Source organism: Pelmatolapia mariae, linkage group LG6 (assembly GCF_036321145.2).
Source record: "Pelmatolapia mariae isolate MD_Pm_ZW linkage group LG6, Pm_UMD_F_2, whole genome shotgun sequence".
Classification (NCBI taxonomy): Eukaryota; Metazoa; Chordata; class Actinopteri; order Cichliformes; family Cichlidae; genus Pelmatolapia; species Pelmatolapia mariae.
Genome location: NC_086232.1, coordinates 22046979 through 22067435, shown reverse-complemented (window position 1 = coordinate 22067435; position 20457 = coordinate 22046979). Strand labels below are relative to the sequence as shown.

General features: G+C 40.0%; 2 protein-coding genes and 1 non-coding gene across 3 annotated transcripts; 2 read left to right on the top strand and 1 right to left on the bottom strand.

Annotated features, from left to right (window-relative positions):
• Positions 1–617: 617 nt before the first annotated feature.
• Positions 618–11776, bottom strand: LOC134629162 (WD40 repeat-containing protein SMU1-like). The gene is made up of 12 exons (XM_063476217.1): positions 11666–11776; positions 10397–10607; positions 10166–10318; positions 9969–10085; positions 8790–8912; positions 7335–7454; positions 7095–7211; positions 6825–6952; positions 5372–5498; positions 5064–5225; positions 3632–3781; positions 618–1857 (listed from the first exon to the last, which is right to left on the bottom strand). The coding sequence occupies exons 1-12, from the start codon at positions 11689–11691 to the stop codon at positions 1759–1761; spliced, it is 1533 nt and encodes a 510-aa protein (XP_063332287.1). The 5' UTR covers positions 11692–11776; the 3' UTR covers positions 618–1758.
• Positions 11777–12719: 943 nt separating this feature from the next.
• trnas-cga (transfer RNA serine (anticodon CGA)) lies at positions 12720–12801 on the top strand. Its single transcript has one exon. It is a non-coding gene; the product is annotated as a tRNA-Ser (tRNA).
• A 386-nt stretch (positions 12802–13187) lies between these two features.
• On the top strand, positions 13188–15501 carry LOC134629717 (perilipin-2-like). The gene is made up of 6 exons (XM_063477239.1): positions 13188–13208; positions 13376–13580; positions 14331–14413; positions 14517–14730; positions 14790–14950; positions 15226–15501. Exons 1-6 carry the CDS (start codon positions 13188–13190, stop codon positions 15499–15501), a joined length of 960 nt encoding a protein of 319 aa, XP_063333309.1.
• The last annotated feature ends 4956 nt before the right edge of the window (positions 15502–20457 follow it).

The window sequence follows — 20457 nt, the reverse complement described above, 5'->3', positions numbered from 1 at the left end:
GTGTGAAAGATGAGGTATACGCCATGATTCAGTAGTTTGTACAACCACATGTAGCAGCTTTGACTCATTTGTTTATGCACAGCTGTCTCAGGTTTTTATCCCTTCTGTTGTAGATTTGCTGCTGTGTTTAGGATCATTGTCCTGTTGCATGAAGTAATCTGGGGCAAGTTTGAGCTGTCATACAGATATCCTCACATTTGAATCTAGATATACAGAGGAGTTTATGGTTGACTCATTGACTGCAAGGTCCTGTCCATTATGTTGTTCATCATTTGTAGTTAAATAATGTTAGAATCTGCTGAGGAACAGATGATTGTAATTATGTTTTGATATGTGAAACATTAGAACTGAAAGAGAATGTACTCTCTTTTTACTATATATATAATTACACAGGAAAAAAATGGATGATATTCTTTTGGACTTTGAAAATATTTTTTTTTCTTCTGTTTCACAAAAATTTTGACTACAAGAACATGGCAACAAAAAGCGGCTTAGGAAGATATAACAGTTCATACTTTGTAATACAACTTACAAACCCGTCGGGTTCTACAACCAATCCTGTTACTTTCAGTTTTATTAATTCTTCCACATCTAGGACCTTGTTAGTGCCGAGCAGCAAAAGATTCAAATTAACTGCCCTTTAAAAAAAAAAAAAATGTTGCAGATGCAGTACTTGGATAAATTGCCATGTCGAACAAATCTAGCACTAAAGCGTATTATTATGAAATAACAGAAACACCAGATTTTGAATTTTATTATCATTTGTCATGTGGTTGGAGATGTTATGTACAGCATAATGAATATACCAAAAATAAATAATTTAGTTGCTAAACAATATCTCGCAGTGATAAATGACGACAGTACCAGGTAGTACGAACAGTTACCGCTAGAGGGAGTCTGTTGCAGGTATATGTACCTATCTATGCACAGGAACATCAGACACAAGACAATAAATGTGTAAAATACATTTGTTGTTTATGCACAGGATACAGAATGTGTCACTGGAGCTCTGTACAGGGTTATCAGTCATCATGCATATTTTAAAGGACTACAAAAATTACTGTAGAGACATGTAGGCAGTGCACTGAGGTAGCATGCAGGGAACGCAGAGAACAAATAAATCATGACATCAGAATCGTTATTTGGATAAAATCTAAAAATTAAGAATAAAAAAACATTATTATAAACCAAAGCAAATCAATCATATACCTGATATTGTTTGTTTATGCCCAAACAAGAGGCGATTTCTATTATAACTATTTTCACAACAGTTCACCATCATGCATTTTCATGTCTAATAAAGACAGAAGAGATGAAAATGGGGATTCAAACTGGTGAAGTTGGATTCATGAGGAAGAAGGTGTAAGGTATGGAGGACCTAAACAGCGTTGCAAATGCTAATGAATTACAAATAGATTACCCCATAAATAAATAAATCAAAATATGGAAGGAAAAAACATGTTTAAAGTGCAGCTGCTTTAGATTATTTTTTTGTTGAGAATTTGCTGACTTAAAGAAAACATGAATATTGGCATTCTTACCTTAAATTTTCCACAAGGAATTTAAAAAAAAGAAACCAACATACAGAATCCTTTAAAGTGGGGGGAAAAACTTTGATTGGTAAATTTATTTATAATTTAAAGGTGGTTTTTCATATTCATTGATTGTTTTTTCAAAGCATTTTCATGGCACAAATAGATTTTAATACACCATGTCAACAGCTGTGTAGGTCCTCCACAATATAATGCAGGTGACACTTTAAGGCTTCCATAGCCTCAGCAGACCGTCTTCACTGTACGTGGCAATCAGATTCTCATGTGGGTGGTGAGTGATGCCAATTACGTCTTTCTCGTGAACCTGTGAGTGCAGGGAAGACAGATCAGCACACATTCTCCATCACCCATCAGTTGCTCCCACCCACCCCTTACCCTGTTATTGTTACTCAGCAGCAGTGATATAGCTAAACAACACTTAAAAAAAAAACCTGCTGCGAAGATCGTGGAAATTATTTACAGTAATATAATGCCACTTTGATGCTACAGATGGGCAATTTTACACATTACTAGGTGATTTCTAGACATCAGTGTACCACGCCTGGTTGGAAACTAACAGAGATTTAGTGTATTAAGGTAAGATTTTGTGTTTAGACTGTGATTGATATGGATGTGTAATGGGTTTTTTCCTCTAGTGGATTGCCTAGGAACACCTTTAAAGTTTAGCCAGCATGGTGATTTATTACATCTGGCCAGCATTCACCTTAGACTAGTTGTGAAAATCCATTTCTCTAAATGTGCAGTAAGAAGAGTAAGTAATATGCAACAGAGCTAAATGCTTGTAACACCTCAAGAAAGGCAAAAAATAATTGTTAACAACTTGCAACAAGATGCACTGGCAAAGATGTGCAGCTATATTTTACGGTGATAAACTGTTTTAGGAGGTCACAGTAGAAACACTGAAATAACAGTGATAACTGGTTGAGACCAACAGCTGACAGCAGAGCAGGGCGATATGACCAAAAATATTTATCACGATATACATTTGAAAATTTGCGATAACGATATAACTGACGATATAATTGGCACTAGACAAAATACTTTACAACTCCACAACTTTATTAGTGCAAAAAAAAATACCATCAATGTATTTTCACTTAAACAAGCAGCTGTTTTTATGTGCATTAAAGTTCTATAAAAATTTAACAGTGCAAATGCAAAATCCTTGCTGACAGTTTAACCAAAAGGCATTTCCAGTGGAAATTGGCTGACATATCCTGAGCATAACCATGTATAATATTCACAAAACTTAAAAAGAGGTTATACACACACAATACGGTAATATTATGTTGAAGCACAATATGTATCACTCCGCGAGGCTCCTGCCTACAGTAGCCGTAATGCTCCAACAATCCATCAAGCGGTGCGGGTTCGTAGCTTAGCAAAGTCGTACTGAAACATTTGGCAGATTTTTGAGCACCGTGTACCACATAAAATCGTTTCGAGGTCAGTAAACACAACCAGAATTCATACATAAGGCAGACGGGATTATAAGGGGCACTGTCGATTTTTCAGAAAAATCAAAGGATTGATTTTAAGTGTGCCGTATTTTCCAAAAAACACGGTAATAACGACGGCCCGCTAGCATGCTCTACCAAAAATAGTGCTTTGTTGTGTATCTGACGGACGAAAGCTAAGCTAGTTCCACACCACTGAAGTTGCAGCATTTTTACAAACCAATTCTGATTCATCCGTTTCTTCCGCTTTCACCCTTCTCATTCTCCGTCGCCACCATGCTTTTTCCGCCATGTGCGTATGAAAACAAAGGCACTGCGCATGCGCGTTTTACCCATATTCTATCGTGATATTTCATTTTCTTATCGTTGCCCAACATTATACCGGTATTACCGTGAAAGGTATGATATGGCCCAGCCCTAGCTGACAGTATGCAGTAAAGCTCATTTTCTACACAGCATGTTTTGGACAGTAAGTAAATAAAAGTTTCAAGCTGCCAAATCTACTTTTTTGTAACCTAACATGGAAGCTTATTAGAGTGTAGATGAAAAACACTAGCAGCCCAAATTTTAATAGATGCGAAACAGTTTTAATAATAAGTGAATATTAGCAGCAGAGCTTACAGTCAGCGTTTTCTCCAGCCTTCCTGTTGTATAGCTGAAGCAGTAGAGCACTAAGTCCTCCCCCACACAGTAAATCCACTCCCCGCGGGGTGACAGGGTGCAACACACAAAGTCTGCTCCTTTTCTGTCTGAACTGAAGGTCTTCACAGTCTGAGGAGATGAGAGAGAGAGAGAAAGAGATGTTAAGCTTCCACAAATATATTCAAGTGTGAATCTAAAACACCAACAAAAGGTTGAGATAAACAATACATTGTAAGTAACTTTGAAAATGCATTGTCTTTTCAGTTAAAAGAACCATTTGGGGGTGATTGTTTTGGAGGGAAATGCACCAAAATGTGCATTCTTTCCAAATATTACATACCACTGTCCTTTCTTTACGTGGACTTAAAACCTGAAGTCAGTCAAACTTTGCCTTCAATTCAGATTTGCTCATTCATTTTAAGGAGCTAATATGCAGGTTTTGTTACATTTTGACAAAGACTAGAGAGCTTTTCTTACATTTCCTGTCATAGACTAGTGGATTTGTCCACTAGCGATGTTATTCACTTTTTGCAAACTACTTTTCTGAAGTCTTCAATTGAGTGTGTAAGCCATCATCTGCTGTTTTGTAGTACATTTTACTGCTAAAAGTACCACAAATTACAAAATGAGATGTATTTGAAGCAGACTTAAAACTGCTAACGAAGATCATAAACGGATTAGGAAAGTGTTTACTGAGACCGAATAAGTCACCCCACACTGGCCATTAGAGAAAATTTAGGTTTATGACATCTCCACAGAGGAGCAGCATCTTGGCCACCAGTGGTTCCCCTCAGCATCCTAGTAGACACACCTATGATGTCAGTTTCACAACCCTATGTCACCTTGTTCTGAAGTTATCGAATTCAAAAGGTTTTGACTAAACTTGACCTTGAGGTCAGAGGCCACTTAGATTCAAACTCATCCAAGATTTTGAGTAGTTACAACTATGGTCTCAATTTGAAAGTCTTACATCACTTTGTTCTCGATTTTTATCACAGTCACAAACTTGAGTATCAACGCTGCCCGCCCTCCTGGTGGGCTGATGACAATACCCAATCAGCCTTTTATGGCTGAGGGGCTAAAATGCCTGTAATTTTTTTATCTAATGATTATTTATTATCTAATTAGCTGATTTTTTTATAGTTGATGTATGATTTTAGTCATTCTGCAACAAAAATGTATGTAATGTAATTTGTGTACTGTAAGTCAAACAACTATTGATAAGTCATCACCTTTAGTCATACATTTTTTTTTTTACAATTTTCTGATGACTAATTGAAAATTGATTAGTAGATGAAACAGTAATAATAACACTGTTTAATGCAGCTGCAATTGCATTAATAATAAGCATAGCAAAGTCTCGTTCTTTAGATTTAAATAAGATTCTATGAGAAGAGTAAGTTGCTCTCACCTGGCCATGCATGCTCATGACGACCACAGCGTTGGAGTGGTTACAAACCACAAAGTGCTCTGGATTTTGGGGGAGAGGGATCACGTTGTTGACGGGGACATCCAGTGTCCTCGACAGACATTTAAAAGTGTGGATGCACTCACAGGACTTTGTGTTCCAAATCTGAACAATACACGAGGAAAAATCTCAGATTTTAGAGTAGCTCAGCACTTTCTCAGCTGTCGTGTGTAATGACACCAATCAGAACAGATCTGAATGACTTTATAGAGTCGACTGATGTGGCTCCACGCTGTTAATGCAAATTGTACCTTCACAGTGCCATCTGATGAGGCGCTGATGATGTGAAATCCATCTTGAGTGAAGAACGCATCGTTTACGAATGATGAATGGCCACTTAACTCCTTTAGCGTCTTGCCTGACTTCAGCTCATGGACTCTGGAGATGACATTGTTGAGGAATTGATTGAGATAAAGGACACTGAAATGAATTAAAAGGGCAGTGCTGAGTCATTCTAACAATCCCCTCTTCAACTCAAAGAGGGGATTTTACTCGACAGCGGATGAAATGTGCCACTGAGCTGCTGATGTGCTATTTTTAGCTCCTCTGTGCGGCTGGGTGCAGATTTACTTAAACCGTGACAAAACGCCTAATGCCTACTGATTCGCTTCCTGTCCTGCAGGACGATATATCATTTGTAAACAATCCACCCCGCGTGTGGAATTTCAAGCAGAGGAACACGTTGCAGCTTTGTGCCTGAGCACATGGTTCCTCGGCTACACCCACACAGCACATGTGCTTCCAACACTGCGGAGAGGTTCAGCCCACACCCCCAGGAGTCAGAAATAACATTCAGCTCCACAACGGTGAAGGGGATTCAGTTCGTGCATGAGGGTGGGAGCGAAAGGAAGACATCTTTGTGCTTTGTAGGCACTGCGTATTTACAGGTGCACAATGTATGTGAACAACATGTGAGGCCAGGCATCGACTGCTGCCAGTAACGAACTGCCTTCACCTTTCACTGGCATCTTGCACTTTTAGTTGAGCATGTTTTTTTATGACTTTTTGGGGGAAAAGTATGATTTCCAAACACGGATTTTGTAGCTAAAGTGGAAAAATGCTGAGTCACTGTAGGCACAATTTCCAAAATGTGCTCTAGCAGACAGTTTAGAAAGCATTAAAGGATTTAAACTGCCAAATATCCAATCTACTTTTCAGTTTTTTGCTAATCAGCTGTGGGATGTAGAAAGAGAGCGCTGCTTTCCTCCTGCTGAACTGACGCCCATGTGTGCACCTTCAAAACTTTTGTGAATCATGTCTGAGGGCAGTCAGATCTCTCGCTTGCCTCCCACGGTAGACGAGGCAACTCTTGCCACAAGGCTCTCAATTTAAATGGTTTCCTCTTTGCTTTTGTTATGTCTCTAAATGTTTTTTTTTTTTTAATGAAAGCAGATTTTATTTTTCATTTCATTTTCAAATTAGTACAATTTTAAGCTATTTGTGTGGAGGGCTTTACATCAACCACTTAAAATCTACATTCAAATATATTTTCAAATGTGAATATATTACTTATGTGAATACAGTCAGTGTTAACCCTGCAAATTTAAACTTAGAATTTTAACAATGTTACATGTAAGTTATGTTAATAATGTAATAAAATATAAACACACACACACAAATTCTCTACATTATGTTGTGCAAGAGGAATAGCTGCAGTCTGCAGCGTGTTCACTACACAGAAACCATGACAACATCGAATCCCACCTGATGGTGTGGTCGAAGGAGGCACTGAGGATCTGGTTGCCGTCTTTGGAAAAGCCCAGACAAGCCACGCCTTTGTTGTGAGCATGCTCAAACCTACGCAAACACAAGCCACTCTGGATCTTCCACACCTTCCCCAACAACACACACACATTTCAAAAGAAAAATCAAAAAATAGATTACGTCAGCAATATATTCATAAATCGTATGGATACAGTTATTGATCGTTTATTTTATCTGGAAAGTACACACACAAATATGAACCCATCCAACCTTTATTTTGCCATTTTGAGCTCCAGTAGCCAGTAGATCTGTATCCTGACTGAAGCACATACACAGCACAGCATCATCCATCATCATGAAGCTGTCTTGGGCCTGATATTTTAAATCCTGGTTCATTCATTCAGCAATGAAAACACAAAATTAGGAAAATGTGGTATTACACAGTATGTAGGAGGTGATGTGTTTAATAAATCTTAGTATTTTTAGTTTCCTGATTTGAAATATATTCACCTTGCTAATTTTTCCACTGTTGAAGTTCCAGACCTCAATAAAGCCATCTACTGACCCCGTAATTAAATACTTTCCATCGGGTGAGAAACGGGCACATTCCACGTGCGACCGCCGCCCAAACTGCACACACAGAAAAGCTTATTAACGCTCGCAGCACACGTGCTTTCCTGTTTGATTTGCAGCCTGAGATTCACACTCAGACAAGGAAATAAGGCACTAATTAATATTAGGAGACTCCAGGGAGACATAAAGTTTTTCAATAGCCTGCTGTTGTGTGGGCTGACTATTCTCACTTAATAACCTTGGGCAGAGAATAAGCATGGATGAGCAACTCAGGATAGAAGGATGCTCCATCTGGATAGAAGTGATGAGAGCACAGCCAGAGACTAGATGAAATGCCTTCAGGTGTACAAAGTAATTAGTTTGCAGTGTTTGTGTGTGTGTGTGTGTATTGGGATAATAACCAAGGAAGTAACAACCTCTTCTTTAACCTTCAAATGATGGACAATCATTTGTACAGTTATGATATATTCGATCATACAAATGTGTCCTATTATTCATTTTTCTGCCTACTTCTCCAACCACTTGTTGTGAGGCTGTTGGGTTTTTTTTTATTATAGGTGTTAATTTTATTTTCATTCTCCATTTTTAATCAGTATATTGTAATGTTTTGCAGTGAAAGATCCAATTCAGTTAGTACATGTTGTTTAACAACAACTGAGTAGACAAGCAGGTAAGCCTGCTTCTTTCAGGGATATTTGGACAATGTTTGTAGGCTTGTTGCCCAGATAATATATTGTCGGAGGCGATCTTTGTGTGGATGAACAGCTGGCAGCGTGCAGAGGCAGGTGCACTTTCATGTAGTACATCCCTTCCAAACCAACCAAGCATAAAGATCTGGTGAAGCTGTGATGCCAAAATTCCTTTGGAATGGATGATTAGGACTAATGAGTTTTGGGGTCTTTTAGAATTCTGAAAAAAGTCACATTTCTGGCAAAATCAGTCAGTATTCTGAAAAAAGAATTCAGTTTTTGAGAACAATTTGAAATTATAAGAAGAAAGTCTGTATTTTGATTTTAAAAAGTCAGAATTTGGGTGCGGAGGGGGTTTCAGAATTCTGAGAAAAAAGTCCAAATTATGATTTTTCCCCCTTCAGAATTAAAAAAAGCCATGACCTCACGTATTTTTTTCCAGTGGCCCTAATCAGCTTCCATGATTTTTGCCTAGAAAATACTGAAAATTGTCACTAATTATATTATAACATGTTAGAGTATCTGCACATAAAGGAAACAGTGTCTGAATGATAAACACAAAAAGAGCCATAAAAAAGTTCTCCTTTATAAAACGTAACAGTGTCATAAATCACCCCAATGGATCATTTAGTTGTTAAAATAAATTTGGTCACTTGAGTGCTCTGCTAGAAAACAAAATCATTTTCCAAGTGCCATTACAGACCTTGATGTGGCGATACAGCTGGTTTGGAAAGGTCTCTTTCTCCACATATTTCTCTTTGCTGGCAGATGTATCAATGGTCATATCAGGGGAGAGGTGATCTGTATACTGCTGTAGTTTCATAGACTGAAAGACGGTGAAAAAGAGTCAGCAGAAAAAATAAAACAGTGACAATCTCAATAAAATCAAGAATATTAAGAACTACCAACTTTATTTTTTTATTTTCATGCTGTGTCCAATAATGTAATGCAACTTCTGGCAGCAAGAACACAAGTTTCCCACTTTGATATATTGTCCAAGTCCAGTTTCTTTCTTGTTTTTTCCCTTATTTTTAACATGACTGTTATTAGCCTCCTGGATTAGACAAGTTATAACTTAAAGTGAATGGAGGCTATTCAGAACTTTGCTGTTGCTGGCAGCACTTGTGTAACAGCTCACTAACAAAAATAGCATCTTGCACAGGAGGATGTACAGTAAAGTATGTCTTTGAGAATGTAGAAACTCAGTTTTGAGAAACTCACTATGTTGCCACGTCAATCACTCAAATTAAAGAAAATAACTGAGCTTGTTAATATGTCAGGGATGAAACTGCTAAAGAAAATGTAAAAGAAAAAAAAAAGTTAAATATAAATACAAATGAGGGCCTTGCTCTTGTTTTACGACTGGTGTACTGTTCTTTTGTTTTTGTAGCTTACCTGCATCCTTTAAACTTTAAATCTCTCAAAAAATGGTTTCAAATTTACATTACGTTTTGACTAAATGTGCAGAATTTGGAGGTATAAAAACGTTAATACATTTTTCAGTATTTCACACGGAAAGAACTCTGTTAAAGGTCCTGATCAGAAGACACAAAAGTGTGTGTGTGATCTATTTCACCTGGAAAGCAAACAGCCCAGTGACTGTTATGTTTTATTGGGATTTAACCAAAACTGTCTGTTTAAAGTGAAATTCTGTGTCCGTGTAAGACAGTCGGAAAGTTGGAAGGACTGCAGAAAAGTGTTTGTTGCCCTCAGGAAACCCTAATTAAAGTGGGGCTGTTGTATAAAAAATACATAAAACCGAGGTCATTTGTTTGGTATCTTTGACAAACTATCGCACAGTGTTGTCTCCATCGATTAAGAAGTGTTACTTGCCCTGTAATTAAAGCGGGTTTTTCAGAAGGATATCAATCGGTGCACTTACACCGACTTGTTCCAGGAGTCCTATGAGGCGGGAGGGGGGCACCACGCTGACCTCCCTCACCAGAGACTCAGCTATGGCTCTGCGCCGCTTCTCCTTGCTGCTTCCTTTTGGGTACGCCTGCAGTGGGATTGAAAGGATGTTAGCTATACCTATGAAGCGCTCTCTGACGCAGCTGTCCGAGCACTTTGCTTTCTTACCTCACGAGGGTCAAAGTAGGAGCAGGTTAGCAGGTTCTCCAGGTGGCCGTACCTTTCTGGCTGGGTCTGCTTCAACATGATCATCGGGTCGGTTTGCCTGAGGAGCGAGCGAGCTGCGCCCACCTCCCTCATTTCAATGAGCTCCATAACAACCTGTTGGAGAGAACGTGATCAATTGAGAATAAACAAATAAAGCCAAGGAAAGCATTAGCTGAACATCCAAAGACTTACCTGCTCATAAAGGTCAATAAGTATGTTGTCAGGCAACTTGAGAGATTCAATAGCCAGCAGGACAGAGTCCCAGTGACCCTTGTTTATATCTGCAATAAAGCTTTCGATGCTTTCCACTGTGTTGAGGGAGACGGTGGTTTCCTCCTGTAATGTGGTCAGCGTCCGGTAGAGGTTGTTCTCTTTGAGGTACTGCATTATCAGGCGGATCACACTACGGAGAAAAAGGGGAAATGTTCACAGAAACAATATCTGATTTGGGATGGTGCCACACGTGGGCACAGCCTTAAAAGGAAGAGGTCGCAGCACAAAAGGCCTGTCTCATGTGGACTTTTGTTCCACTTTAGAGCCACCTGCTGGGCATAACGCTGTCCTATCCACAATCAGAATCAGGATATTTGATCAATCCCAGAGGAAACTGTGTGGTCACAGTTGCTCCAAGACAGTAAGAACAGTAACTAAGTAAACTAAATTAAATAATACAATATACAACAAAGCTACAAAACAAATATACTAACTACAAATAACTCTAATTATAAATATCCCAGTATATTACAAATTTAAATTTCTACAATTGACAGTCAAGGTGCCCCTTTTATCTTCCTCTCTGCTGGACGTTCATTTTTATGGTTTCACGTGCACCAGTGGCACCTGCAGATTAAACGAACCTCACCCACTGATTCCACGAGCCAGTGCTTTTGTACTAAATTAACTCCACTTTAAGCAACACAAAAATTTGACATTCCTGCAGTTGTCTATTCCTGCACTCCCCACAGGAATGACTAACCACCACCAACAACAACAACAACAACAAGCACACCCACACCTTTACCAGGGGGGCGGAGAGCATCTTAGATCAACAGGCACATGTGGAGGAAGCAGCAGCCCCTGACTGCAAAACAGTCCGAACCCCCCTCACACACACACACGCACACAGCACGACTACAACCATTTGAGCAGCCTCACGTGTCAAATTAACCATACTGGTCGCAATAAACTGGATATCAATAACACTGGAGGTTTCACAGCAGACAGGACAGCAAAAAACAGCGCAGTTTCGAACACAAACTCTAAAGGCTCCGTTTACGCGGCTTATTTTAAAAGGGGAAATAAGCAACGATCCCACACACAGACGCAAAGATATGTCACCTAATAAGCGATGAGTGCATGACAGCAGATAAACCTTATTATTTTCTCTTAAAGTCAAACAGGTGGTACAGTCCGATCACTTTTTTGTGCACACAAACAAAGGCAAACAGAGAGCGCACTTACTCCGCGGGCTCCATCTCCACAGCCATACTGATGCTGATGTTGTCTCCCTGCTGCTGCAGCACCGGACTGACTGTTGTGGCGGCTCAGCTCTCCTCTATAAGCCACGTGAAAGCCGTGTGCTGAGGACCACCCACTCCACGTGCTTCTCCTGTGTCTCCCATTATTTTATTTTATTATTATTTATTTATTTTTGCGGTAGGCACCATTCCCAAACCCTGTGATACACCCCCCACCACCACCCAACACACTCCCTCCCTAGGAGTTGGGGGGGGGGGTGACTGAAAAAAAACGGTTTCGGAGCACGTCGCGTGCAGGAGACGCGTCTGCCGCAGCCACAGCAGCAGCAGCGCTACAGACAGAACCTCGTGGCTCAGAGCGTGCTCCTCTGTGGGGGCCAAAACATCACTCTTCATCACTCTGGCCGTCCTCTAACGGAAACCGCCTTTTTGTCCTCAGCTCATCGGTATGCGCACACAGACCTGAGTGCGCATTACGAGCATCTTTACAGTATCAGTCCCCGTAGAGCACACGCGGTGATTAACTTGCCTTCCCTATAATTAGGCGCTACGGTTATAAAGATTTTCCCTGGCAGTGGGTGTAAATCAGCCGCGACATTTGCTTTGTTTAAACGTTTAGTTTTTTACAGCCTGCTTTTCGGCATATAGGCACACATTGCACAGATCTGCGAAACAAACCCGTCGGAAAGCCTCGTTAATCCATAATTGGGTGTTTACCCTCATTAATTCTGCGGCGCATTGGGAAAACTAATAACCTCCCAGAGCTCGATTATCAAACAAGCAATCTGTGGCAGCTCACACCTAATTCTTCTCACATTTACGTAATATTGTAAGTATTTAGGCCTTTATTTCACTCTCTTATTTTGACAGCAGGCCTGTGTGAGGTGATTAAAGCAATAAATGAATCCCATAATATGAGTATTGGCTAATATTTAGAGTTAGGTATGAACATGCGGCTACTGCTGACTCCCGTTGTCAGCCCCATGTGGCATTCTTCTTCTTCCTCTTTAATTGGTTGACCTTTTTGTTGATATATAGCTGTGATGGCCGAGTGGTTAAGGCGTTGGACTCGAAATCCAATGGGGTTTCCCCGCGCAGGTTCAAATCCTGCTCACAGCGTTAGGGTCCTCCACCGGACAGGTGAAGTATTGCAACGTCACCCTTTAATGTCGGAGGTCAATAAAAAAAGAGGCATTATTATTCTCTGTAACAACATTAATTAAAAATCCTGCGGGTGATTTTCACACTTATGGAGCTTAGACCAGTATGGCTATTGTAAGCAGACGTTTAATTTGTGACCTTATTCTTGCTATGAAATCACGCGAGATTACGAGGAGAGTTAAGAACAGGTGGGCCACTAATTGACTCTCCCACGCTATTTGAGCGGAGGTTTTCGCTCTGGTTGCTTTATTTCATTTTAGCCTTTACACTGAATATGTGAAGTTGCCGAAAAAGATTTATATTTTAAATTGTTTTTGTTCTTGTTTTCTCAAAGTGTACAAAAGATGACAGTAAACAACAACCAGGTGAGTACAATCAAACACTCTTAGTCCCTGAGTCCTATACTTTTACTCAAACACCAAATGTTTTTTATGCTCATTTGGCATTTAAACGCGAAAGAAATGAAAACACTTCTTTCACCATGGCTTTCACACCAACTTGGCTTTCCGACTCTCTGCTATCTCTTTTGCAGAAAGCACCCAGTGCAGCTGCCAGGCTGGCGAATCTGCCCGTTGTTCGTTCGGCTTGTGCCAGACTATCGGTCTTGTACACGGGCACAAAATCCAGGCATCCCGGCCTGAAGTCTGCGTGTGAAGTGCTGGAGAGCAGCGTGACAGCTGTAGGCAGAGCAGCTTGTTACAGAGCGTCACCTGTCATTGTTAAACTAGAGCCCCAGAGTAAGTAGCTACTGTTAGGACTCTTCCATAAAGATGTAGGAAATGACATTAGAGCATCTGGTTTTCTCCGTCTTTCAACTACCTTAATCTGTACAGAAACTGGTGTAAACACCCAGATCCTTCTGCAATGCAAAGGGTTTTTGTGAACATTTTAAAAATATTTTTATTCGGATTGTCTCGCACAACGAGCTGTCTAAAGTCGGGTTTGGAGTTGGAGAAGTTTTAACCAGCACTCACTGCCACTTTAAGTACTGCTGTAGCCCAGCTGCTTCAAGGTCCAATGTAGTGTATTTCAGATGATTGTTTGCATATTTTGATTGTAACAAGTGGTTATTTGTGTTACTGTCCTCTTCCTGTGGCATTAACAAGGCATTTTCATCCAGAGTTGTTTCTTTTTTCTATTCACTGTTGTGTGGGGAAAAATCCCAGTAGTTCAGCAGTTTCTGAAATACCCAGACCAGCCCGCCAGGCACTACCATCATGCCATATTCAAAGTAATTTCAATCATCTTTCATGCTGGGTTTGAACTTCAGCAGATCGTACTGACATGCCTGAATTTATTGTTTTGCTGCCATGTTGGACTGATTAGGCATTAGTTTACAAGCAGTTGAACACGTGAACCTGACAGATTGCAGCATCAGGATACAATGCATTACATTAAAGATGAGACTGAAATGACATTTTTCATTGACCATCAGGTCAAAGTTGCTTTTTGGATAAACCCCAACACTATTCATGGGTATATTTCAGTTTCCTATGCAAATGATGTTGCCTGCAAGAGTCTCGACTGGCTGGAGGCTTCATTCTCTGTAATTCTGTCATCCACAGAAAAGGTAACACTTCCTTTCCTCGTTTAAGTCCTTATAAGTCACAACAGGTCTACAAAGTCTGGAATAATAAAATATTTTATGTTATGATTTAATTTTCTTTGCTCAGATTGTTATCCCTGCCAAAAACAAAATGAATGAGATTCAGGCTGGGATGAGCACTGCAGCCAATCAAACCATTGACTGGGTGATGAGGAGGATGAATGATGGCATTAACCAATCACCTCTGAAGAGGGTCGTTGGTGTGACAGCTGTGGGACTGGACACAGCTCTGAGCTTGTCAGAGGCTCTGGCGGACCAAATGCTTCCCCCAACACAAGAAGGTAACCTAAAATTCATTCATTAGCTTTCTGTGTGATTTTTGCCATTTAGTTCCATTTAGATGCCTTTCTTTTCTTCGTATCTCTAGAAGAAGCTCGCTTGATGGAAGGTTTTGAAGTGGTCACGCTCAGGGGCCGTTACCCTGAGCGACTGTGCTCACTCACTGCTAAAATGTGTAGAAGGCTTTACCATGAAACTGGATCCAAGATTCAAGCTGTTCAGGTGTGCTGTTAGCTGTTCTTGATGTGTTTAGCACAGAAAATGTACATAAAACATTAACCTAAGTATCTGTACCTCCCACTCTGCATGTATGTTTTTACTTCCCACTGTCTCCAAAGTGCTTGCTCATAGGGGGTTGTCTGATTGTTAGGGTTTTCTCTCTATTATTGTAGGGCCTTTACCTTACAATATAAAGTGCCTTGAGGCGACTGTTATTGTGATGTGGCTCTGTACAAATAAAATTGAATTGAACTTGCTGAAATTTGTTTTTTACTCAGGAGGTAATGAGGAGTTCACCTGGGCCTTCAGCTCTGGTTCAGAACTTGCAGACCAGCTGGCTGGCCCTGGTATGGAGTGTCCAACGGCTGCCTCAGTACCTGCAGAATCAGGCGTTCTCTGGGTTTTTCTTCATCATTCAGATGTACAACTTAAACTCCTTGCCAACCCAGAAGAAGCAATCTAATCAAGGCAGAGGTTATCTTCGTACCTCCGTGCCTCAAAGGGGTGTAGCCCAGAAGGGGAGGGCTACCAAGAGGTCTGGATTTGACAGCTAATGTAACATTAAGTAATGCATGCGTCATTGATGTCATTTACTGTAACTTTTTGATATATGTGAGTATATGTGAGCTGAATTTGTCATCTTACTGGTCTAAAATAAATATCTGAAGATTCATAGACTTTGATCTTGTCCTTTCAGTTGGATAGCTGCTCTGCAAACAATCACTCAGTGGCATATTCTCCAGTTGCTAAGCTTATAAATGACTCTGTTCTTGGCATTTAAAGTGCTTATAAACTAAGGCACCTTAATTGGCACAGACTGAGACCATAATTAACTGGAGGACATCCTCCCAAAGCCCTGTTCATACAAACCAGCTGACTGCCGATTTGGGAGGCAGTCGGATATATTTCTAATCTTTCCAACTTTCTTGCTGAGTAAATACAATAATAGTAAAAGGAAGCTGAAGTTTGTTATTATGGTTGCACGCAATAGTCCTTATATATTCATGTAGTCTGTTATTTCTGCTGCTGTTCTGTCTGGTAGCAGTCTTTATGGATGCATCCCTACTGAAACCCAGACTGGCACACTTGTTTTAGCCCATATCTGACAATTCCAGCTATTTTTAGCAAGTTATGACACTTGCTATGTCACTTCACATTTTCTCTTGTACAAGATTTTTAAAAAACAAATAGCTGGCAAAAAAAACCCCTCTTTCTCAAAACATACTGAAGCTTCATTTTCTTTGTAGTTTTGATGATGATCACCAAAATCTGCAAAATGTGACTTTTTGACAGTGTGTAACTTTTACTGATGGACATAGTGTTAGACATACTAACCTCATTTGACTATATTGAAAAGCTTTCCTTCACATGCACTCGATAAAACCAGACTCCAGAAAAGAGTGTTTCCTGCAGAGCCAGTGAAAATGTGGAACAGTTGGGTAAGGAATATGAATTGTGTGCAGAACACACCATCGCAGCATGTGCAAATTACTAAGCCAGGCATAGACATTAAATCTGTTGTGTATGCCTATACTCATTAAAGAGATGTAAAAGAAGCATCAAGTAAAATAAACTACACACTAAAAGTGATCGTAAGCAACAATAATGATGATGATACTGTTGTTTACTGACACCTCTCAGCATTTGGCTGATTGTTTTTTCTGTCCCTCTCTGCTACACATTTACTTTTTATCTGCTCTGCGTGTCTGATAATACTGCTTTCCTGTCAAAAGAGAAGGGCTACATGGCCGCTTATTTACTCGCCATGGAGACTGGAGAGGCAGGAAGTAGTCTGTGATGAGTCGTGCCAGGCTCAGGTCCTTTGGGGTGTGGAGAACCTTAACATGTCACAGTGATGGCTTGTGCAATCTTTTGTTTGTATCAGCTGTAGAGGTGGTAACACGGAGAGAGACAAAAAGCAGTTTTAATAGAAGGTGAAGAGGGCCAGCTCTCCCCCTACACCCATAGAGGAGTTTCGTGAGAGGAGGATGTTAGCCAAGCACATGTCCATTATGGACAGTACCTGTCACCCACTGCATGAAACCGTAGAGGCTGGGAGCAGCTCCTTCAGCATTACTGTCCTTCATCCAGACTGTATGTATGTATTATCAGTCCCACTGAACTTTGTGCACAGAGGAAAAAAAATCATAACTGGAATTTCCCCAGTGAGAGATTAATAAAGTCTACATCATGTTGTAAGTGGCAATTTAGCACATGACCCAGTTTAATCATTGAAGAGGTTAAACTTTTCCTACCCAGCATGAAACAAAACATTACCGGTAGTAACATTACTTATTTTGATCCAGCTTGTTAAAACACAAGACAGCGTTGCAGACAGCCTAATTTCAATCCAGCCCCTACACACCTCCAGCCTGTTTGCAGCCAGTCTCTGGTGGGGGTAGGGTATGAAGCCCTCCACCATAGTGAGCCTGCATCAGTGTAAACTTTACCCACAATCAATGAGGATTCAGCACTGACACACACAGCAGATATTTTGAAAATATTCTGTTTATTCATTTGAGATTCTTAAGGTTAGATATTTAAGATACATAATTCCACTCTTCCGGTGATTTACAGAATATGAGCTTTCAATATTCATTCAGATGTGTTCTAGTTCTAAATTTTCTAGATACCTGTCTAATGACCTTTTGTCATTAGACAGTTTTTCTTATGTAACTTTTCAAGATGTTCAGTATCTTGAATATCAGAGAAAAATATTAGAGATTTGCAGACATTCAGAAGTAGGTTCTTCATTGCGAGGAACATCAAACAATGATGAACGTTCAGAAGGAGGTTCTTCATTTGGAAGAACATCTGACATTGGCAGACTTGAAGGGGCTTGAAGATCTTATATATGTGGTTCTTTGCTACATCGGAAACTGTCTTGAGCAGCACTGGTGCAAAGTTTGCAATGTTGTTAAGTAGAATTTCTTGAGGATATTTCCCTCTGATTTTTGTCAGGATGCTCTGGACCATGTCATCTCTGATGGAACGGAAGCCTGACTTTCCATCGCTGTGAGAGTTTTGGAGACGCGATCCAAAGTGGCCTTGGTAACACTTTTTGGAGAGTATGCTCAGACTCTGGGAGGCCATGTTCAAGAGGGGGTGAAGAGGAAGCTCCCAGAATGCAGGGAACTACCTCTATCACCACTTCCTGTGTGGTGAGCAGTTTGGCCCTTTGTGGTTCCTGCTGCTTCTCTTTAAGGATTTCAAGATAATCCTTCATCTGAGGAGTTTAGGCATTCAGTGTAGCTGGACTGTTATAAACTGTATGTCAGATGTGAGTCAATGAAATTTAGGAGGTATGGCCTCTGGAAATTTAAGGAACATCTGAGCTTGAAATTTCAAGTTCTTCAAAATCTTCTAATTCAAACTCCCAAAGTCTTCAAAAGAAAACACATCACAAAAAGTCTTTCATTTGTCACTGCTCTCTGAGTGTCTCTTTGCTCTTTGCCAAAAGATCTCTCAGATCTTCAGCAGTGATGCCTAAGGAACTCCATCATTATTGCAACCTAAAAATAAAAGGAGACATTTAATGACCACCACTCTCAGGTCCTCAGATTATATGATATTTTATGTCAGTTTTGGTTTGCATGGATCTGGGTCTTACTTGAGCCCCATAGCCAGGAAGATGCCAGCAGATCTTCACAGCTATGTCATAAACGGATGTGTTGAACAACACCTGTCAAAGAAATAACAAGTTACTCATTGTTACTTAAATTTATTCTCAGTTAGCTTTTAAAATTACATCAAATTCTTTAAACTGTTGAAATGCAGTAAAAACAAAAACTGTGACATACCCAGATGGGTTTGTAGATTCCTCTACTTGCTTCCATTGAAATGTTGTAGTTGTATCACAGTCGGGAACAAAAACTGTCAAATGCTCTCCAACGATTGCATAAGGTATATTATCTGCCTGCTTATCTCCGTTTTCTTACTCTAGATGCGAACTTAAGCAGTAGAGCAATGGCTTACAACACAGTGGACTGTGGAGGGGACTGATGCATATATTTGAAGCCTGACACCATCCAGTTTATACACAGCTTTGGTCATTTGGATAAACTGGCCCTTTAATCCGCCCAGAGGAAGAGACCTCTGTGTAATCGGTAGAGTCCAAAGTCCCAAGCACAATACTACTACTACTACTACTACTACTACTACTAATAATAATAATACCCCAAATAATTAAGTCACTAATTACTAGGATGCCTTCTGATATGTTTTCTTAGTTACTGTTTAGAGGCCACACTCGTTATGGTTAACAGGAGTTCAGGGGTGAGCGATGAAAGTGATACTACATTAGAGTCTGTCTCTGGACTGGTTGTTTGACTTCAGCAGGAGGTGGTTAACCCACAGTTGCCAATGGTTCCCTGGTGGGTGGGAGGATCATACTTCAGGTTCAGTATTATAGTTAGGTTCTTCCTGGTCTGAACCTCAGGCAAGAACTGAGTCAGTTTTTTAAAGTTCTGGTACCGAAAGACAACTAAGACAGCCACACCATCACCTGTATCTGACCACTCACCGTTAATGATTTGTCTTCTCAGTGCTGCCATAATATTTTCAGTTGCTAAATACAACTAGAGCAGAAAATTCACTTTTGAAAATTCAATACTAAAGTCCCACATTATGAAAAGTTACTCCAAACAGTCTACAAAGGTTTTATTTCTGTCTACCAAAGCACATATAATTGAAGAGATTTTTGTAACTTCACTTGCCCAAAAAGCAAATAAAGAGATTAAACAAATTTACTCAACGACAGTCAGAATTACCAGAGTTAGCAGAGCTACTGTAGCTCGGTTTATGGACTTTAATTAGGAGGCATAAGAATGGTGAGATTTTACATGGTGTAACTTTAATGATGCTTGAAAATAGGCAGGGACTGCACTGCTTCTGTCTGAGCCTGTTCAGTCAGCACACAGTCTGTGTAATATGTGAATAATAAATATGACTTTTCCTCCCTTTCCTAATTAAAAGTTCCCAGTAGGGTTTTTGAACTTTGGGACCATGGAGCTGTGGTTTAAAAAAAAAAACAACCCAAAAACCTTGCACTGTGATTACTATACTTCTAATTTGTGAAGAATTACTCTAAAGCTTTTAGCAATGTGGACAAGACAACCATTAACTGAAGTATAAAATTATGCGCACCAAGGTTCACATCTCGACCAATGGGGTCAGGAGTAAATTGGAGTTAATCACTGTGGCAAATAAATTCAATTTACCACCAGAAAAAGACAGAAATGGCAGTAATACTTTTTAAAACGCCTAATGACCCAAATCAGGTAACTTAGGTACCTGCTTAACTGCTCAGTAATACAAATATCTATATCTATCACAAAATGGCCTCTGTGCGATGAAGTATTAAGTTCTAATAGTGACTAGGAGAAAACCACCACACTCACACTGAAAATAGGGTACACAAGATGTTTTTCCGCCAAAGCAGACTAGAGGCAGAAGACATTTCTGTCCTGCAATCCAAGGCCCAAAGCCACCACGTTCAGAACTGTTAGTCT

Bases quoted from the DNA above. Each gene is read 5' to 3' on its own strand.
- LOC134629162 (XM_063476217.1), bottom strand. From the start codon at position 11,691: ATGGCTGTGGAGATGGAGCCCGCGGA. The intron at 10,608-11,665 runs GTAAGTGCGCTC...TTTTCTCCGTAG, and splicing joins GTGGAGATGGAGCCCGCGGA to TGTGATCCGCCTGATAATGC. The intron at 8,913-9,968 runs GTAAGTGCACCG...ACCGTCTTTCAG, and splicing joins GACTCCTGGAACAAGTCGGT to TCTATGAAACTACAGCAGTA.
- LOC134629717 (XM_063477239.1), top strand. From the start codon at position 13,188: ATGACAGTAAACAACAACCAG. The intron at 13,209-13,375 runs GTGAGTACAATC...TCTCTTTTGCAG, and splicing joins TGACAGTAAACAACAACCAG to AAAGCACCCAGTGCAGCTGC. The intron at 14,731-14,789 runs GTAACCTAAAAT...AGTTCCATTTAG, and splicing joins GCTTCCCCCAACACAAGAAG to ATGCCTTTCTTTTCTTCGTA.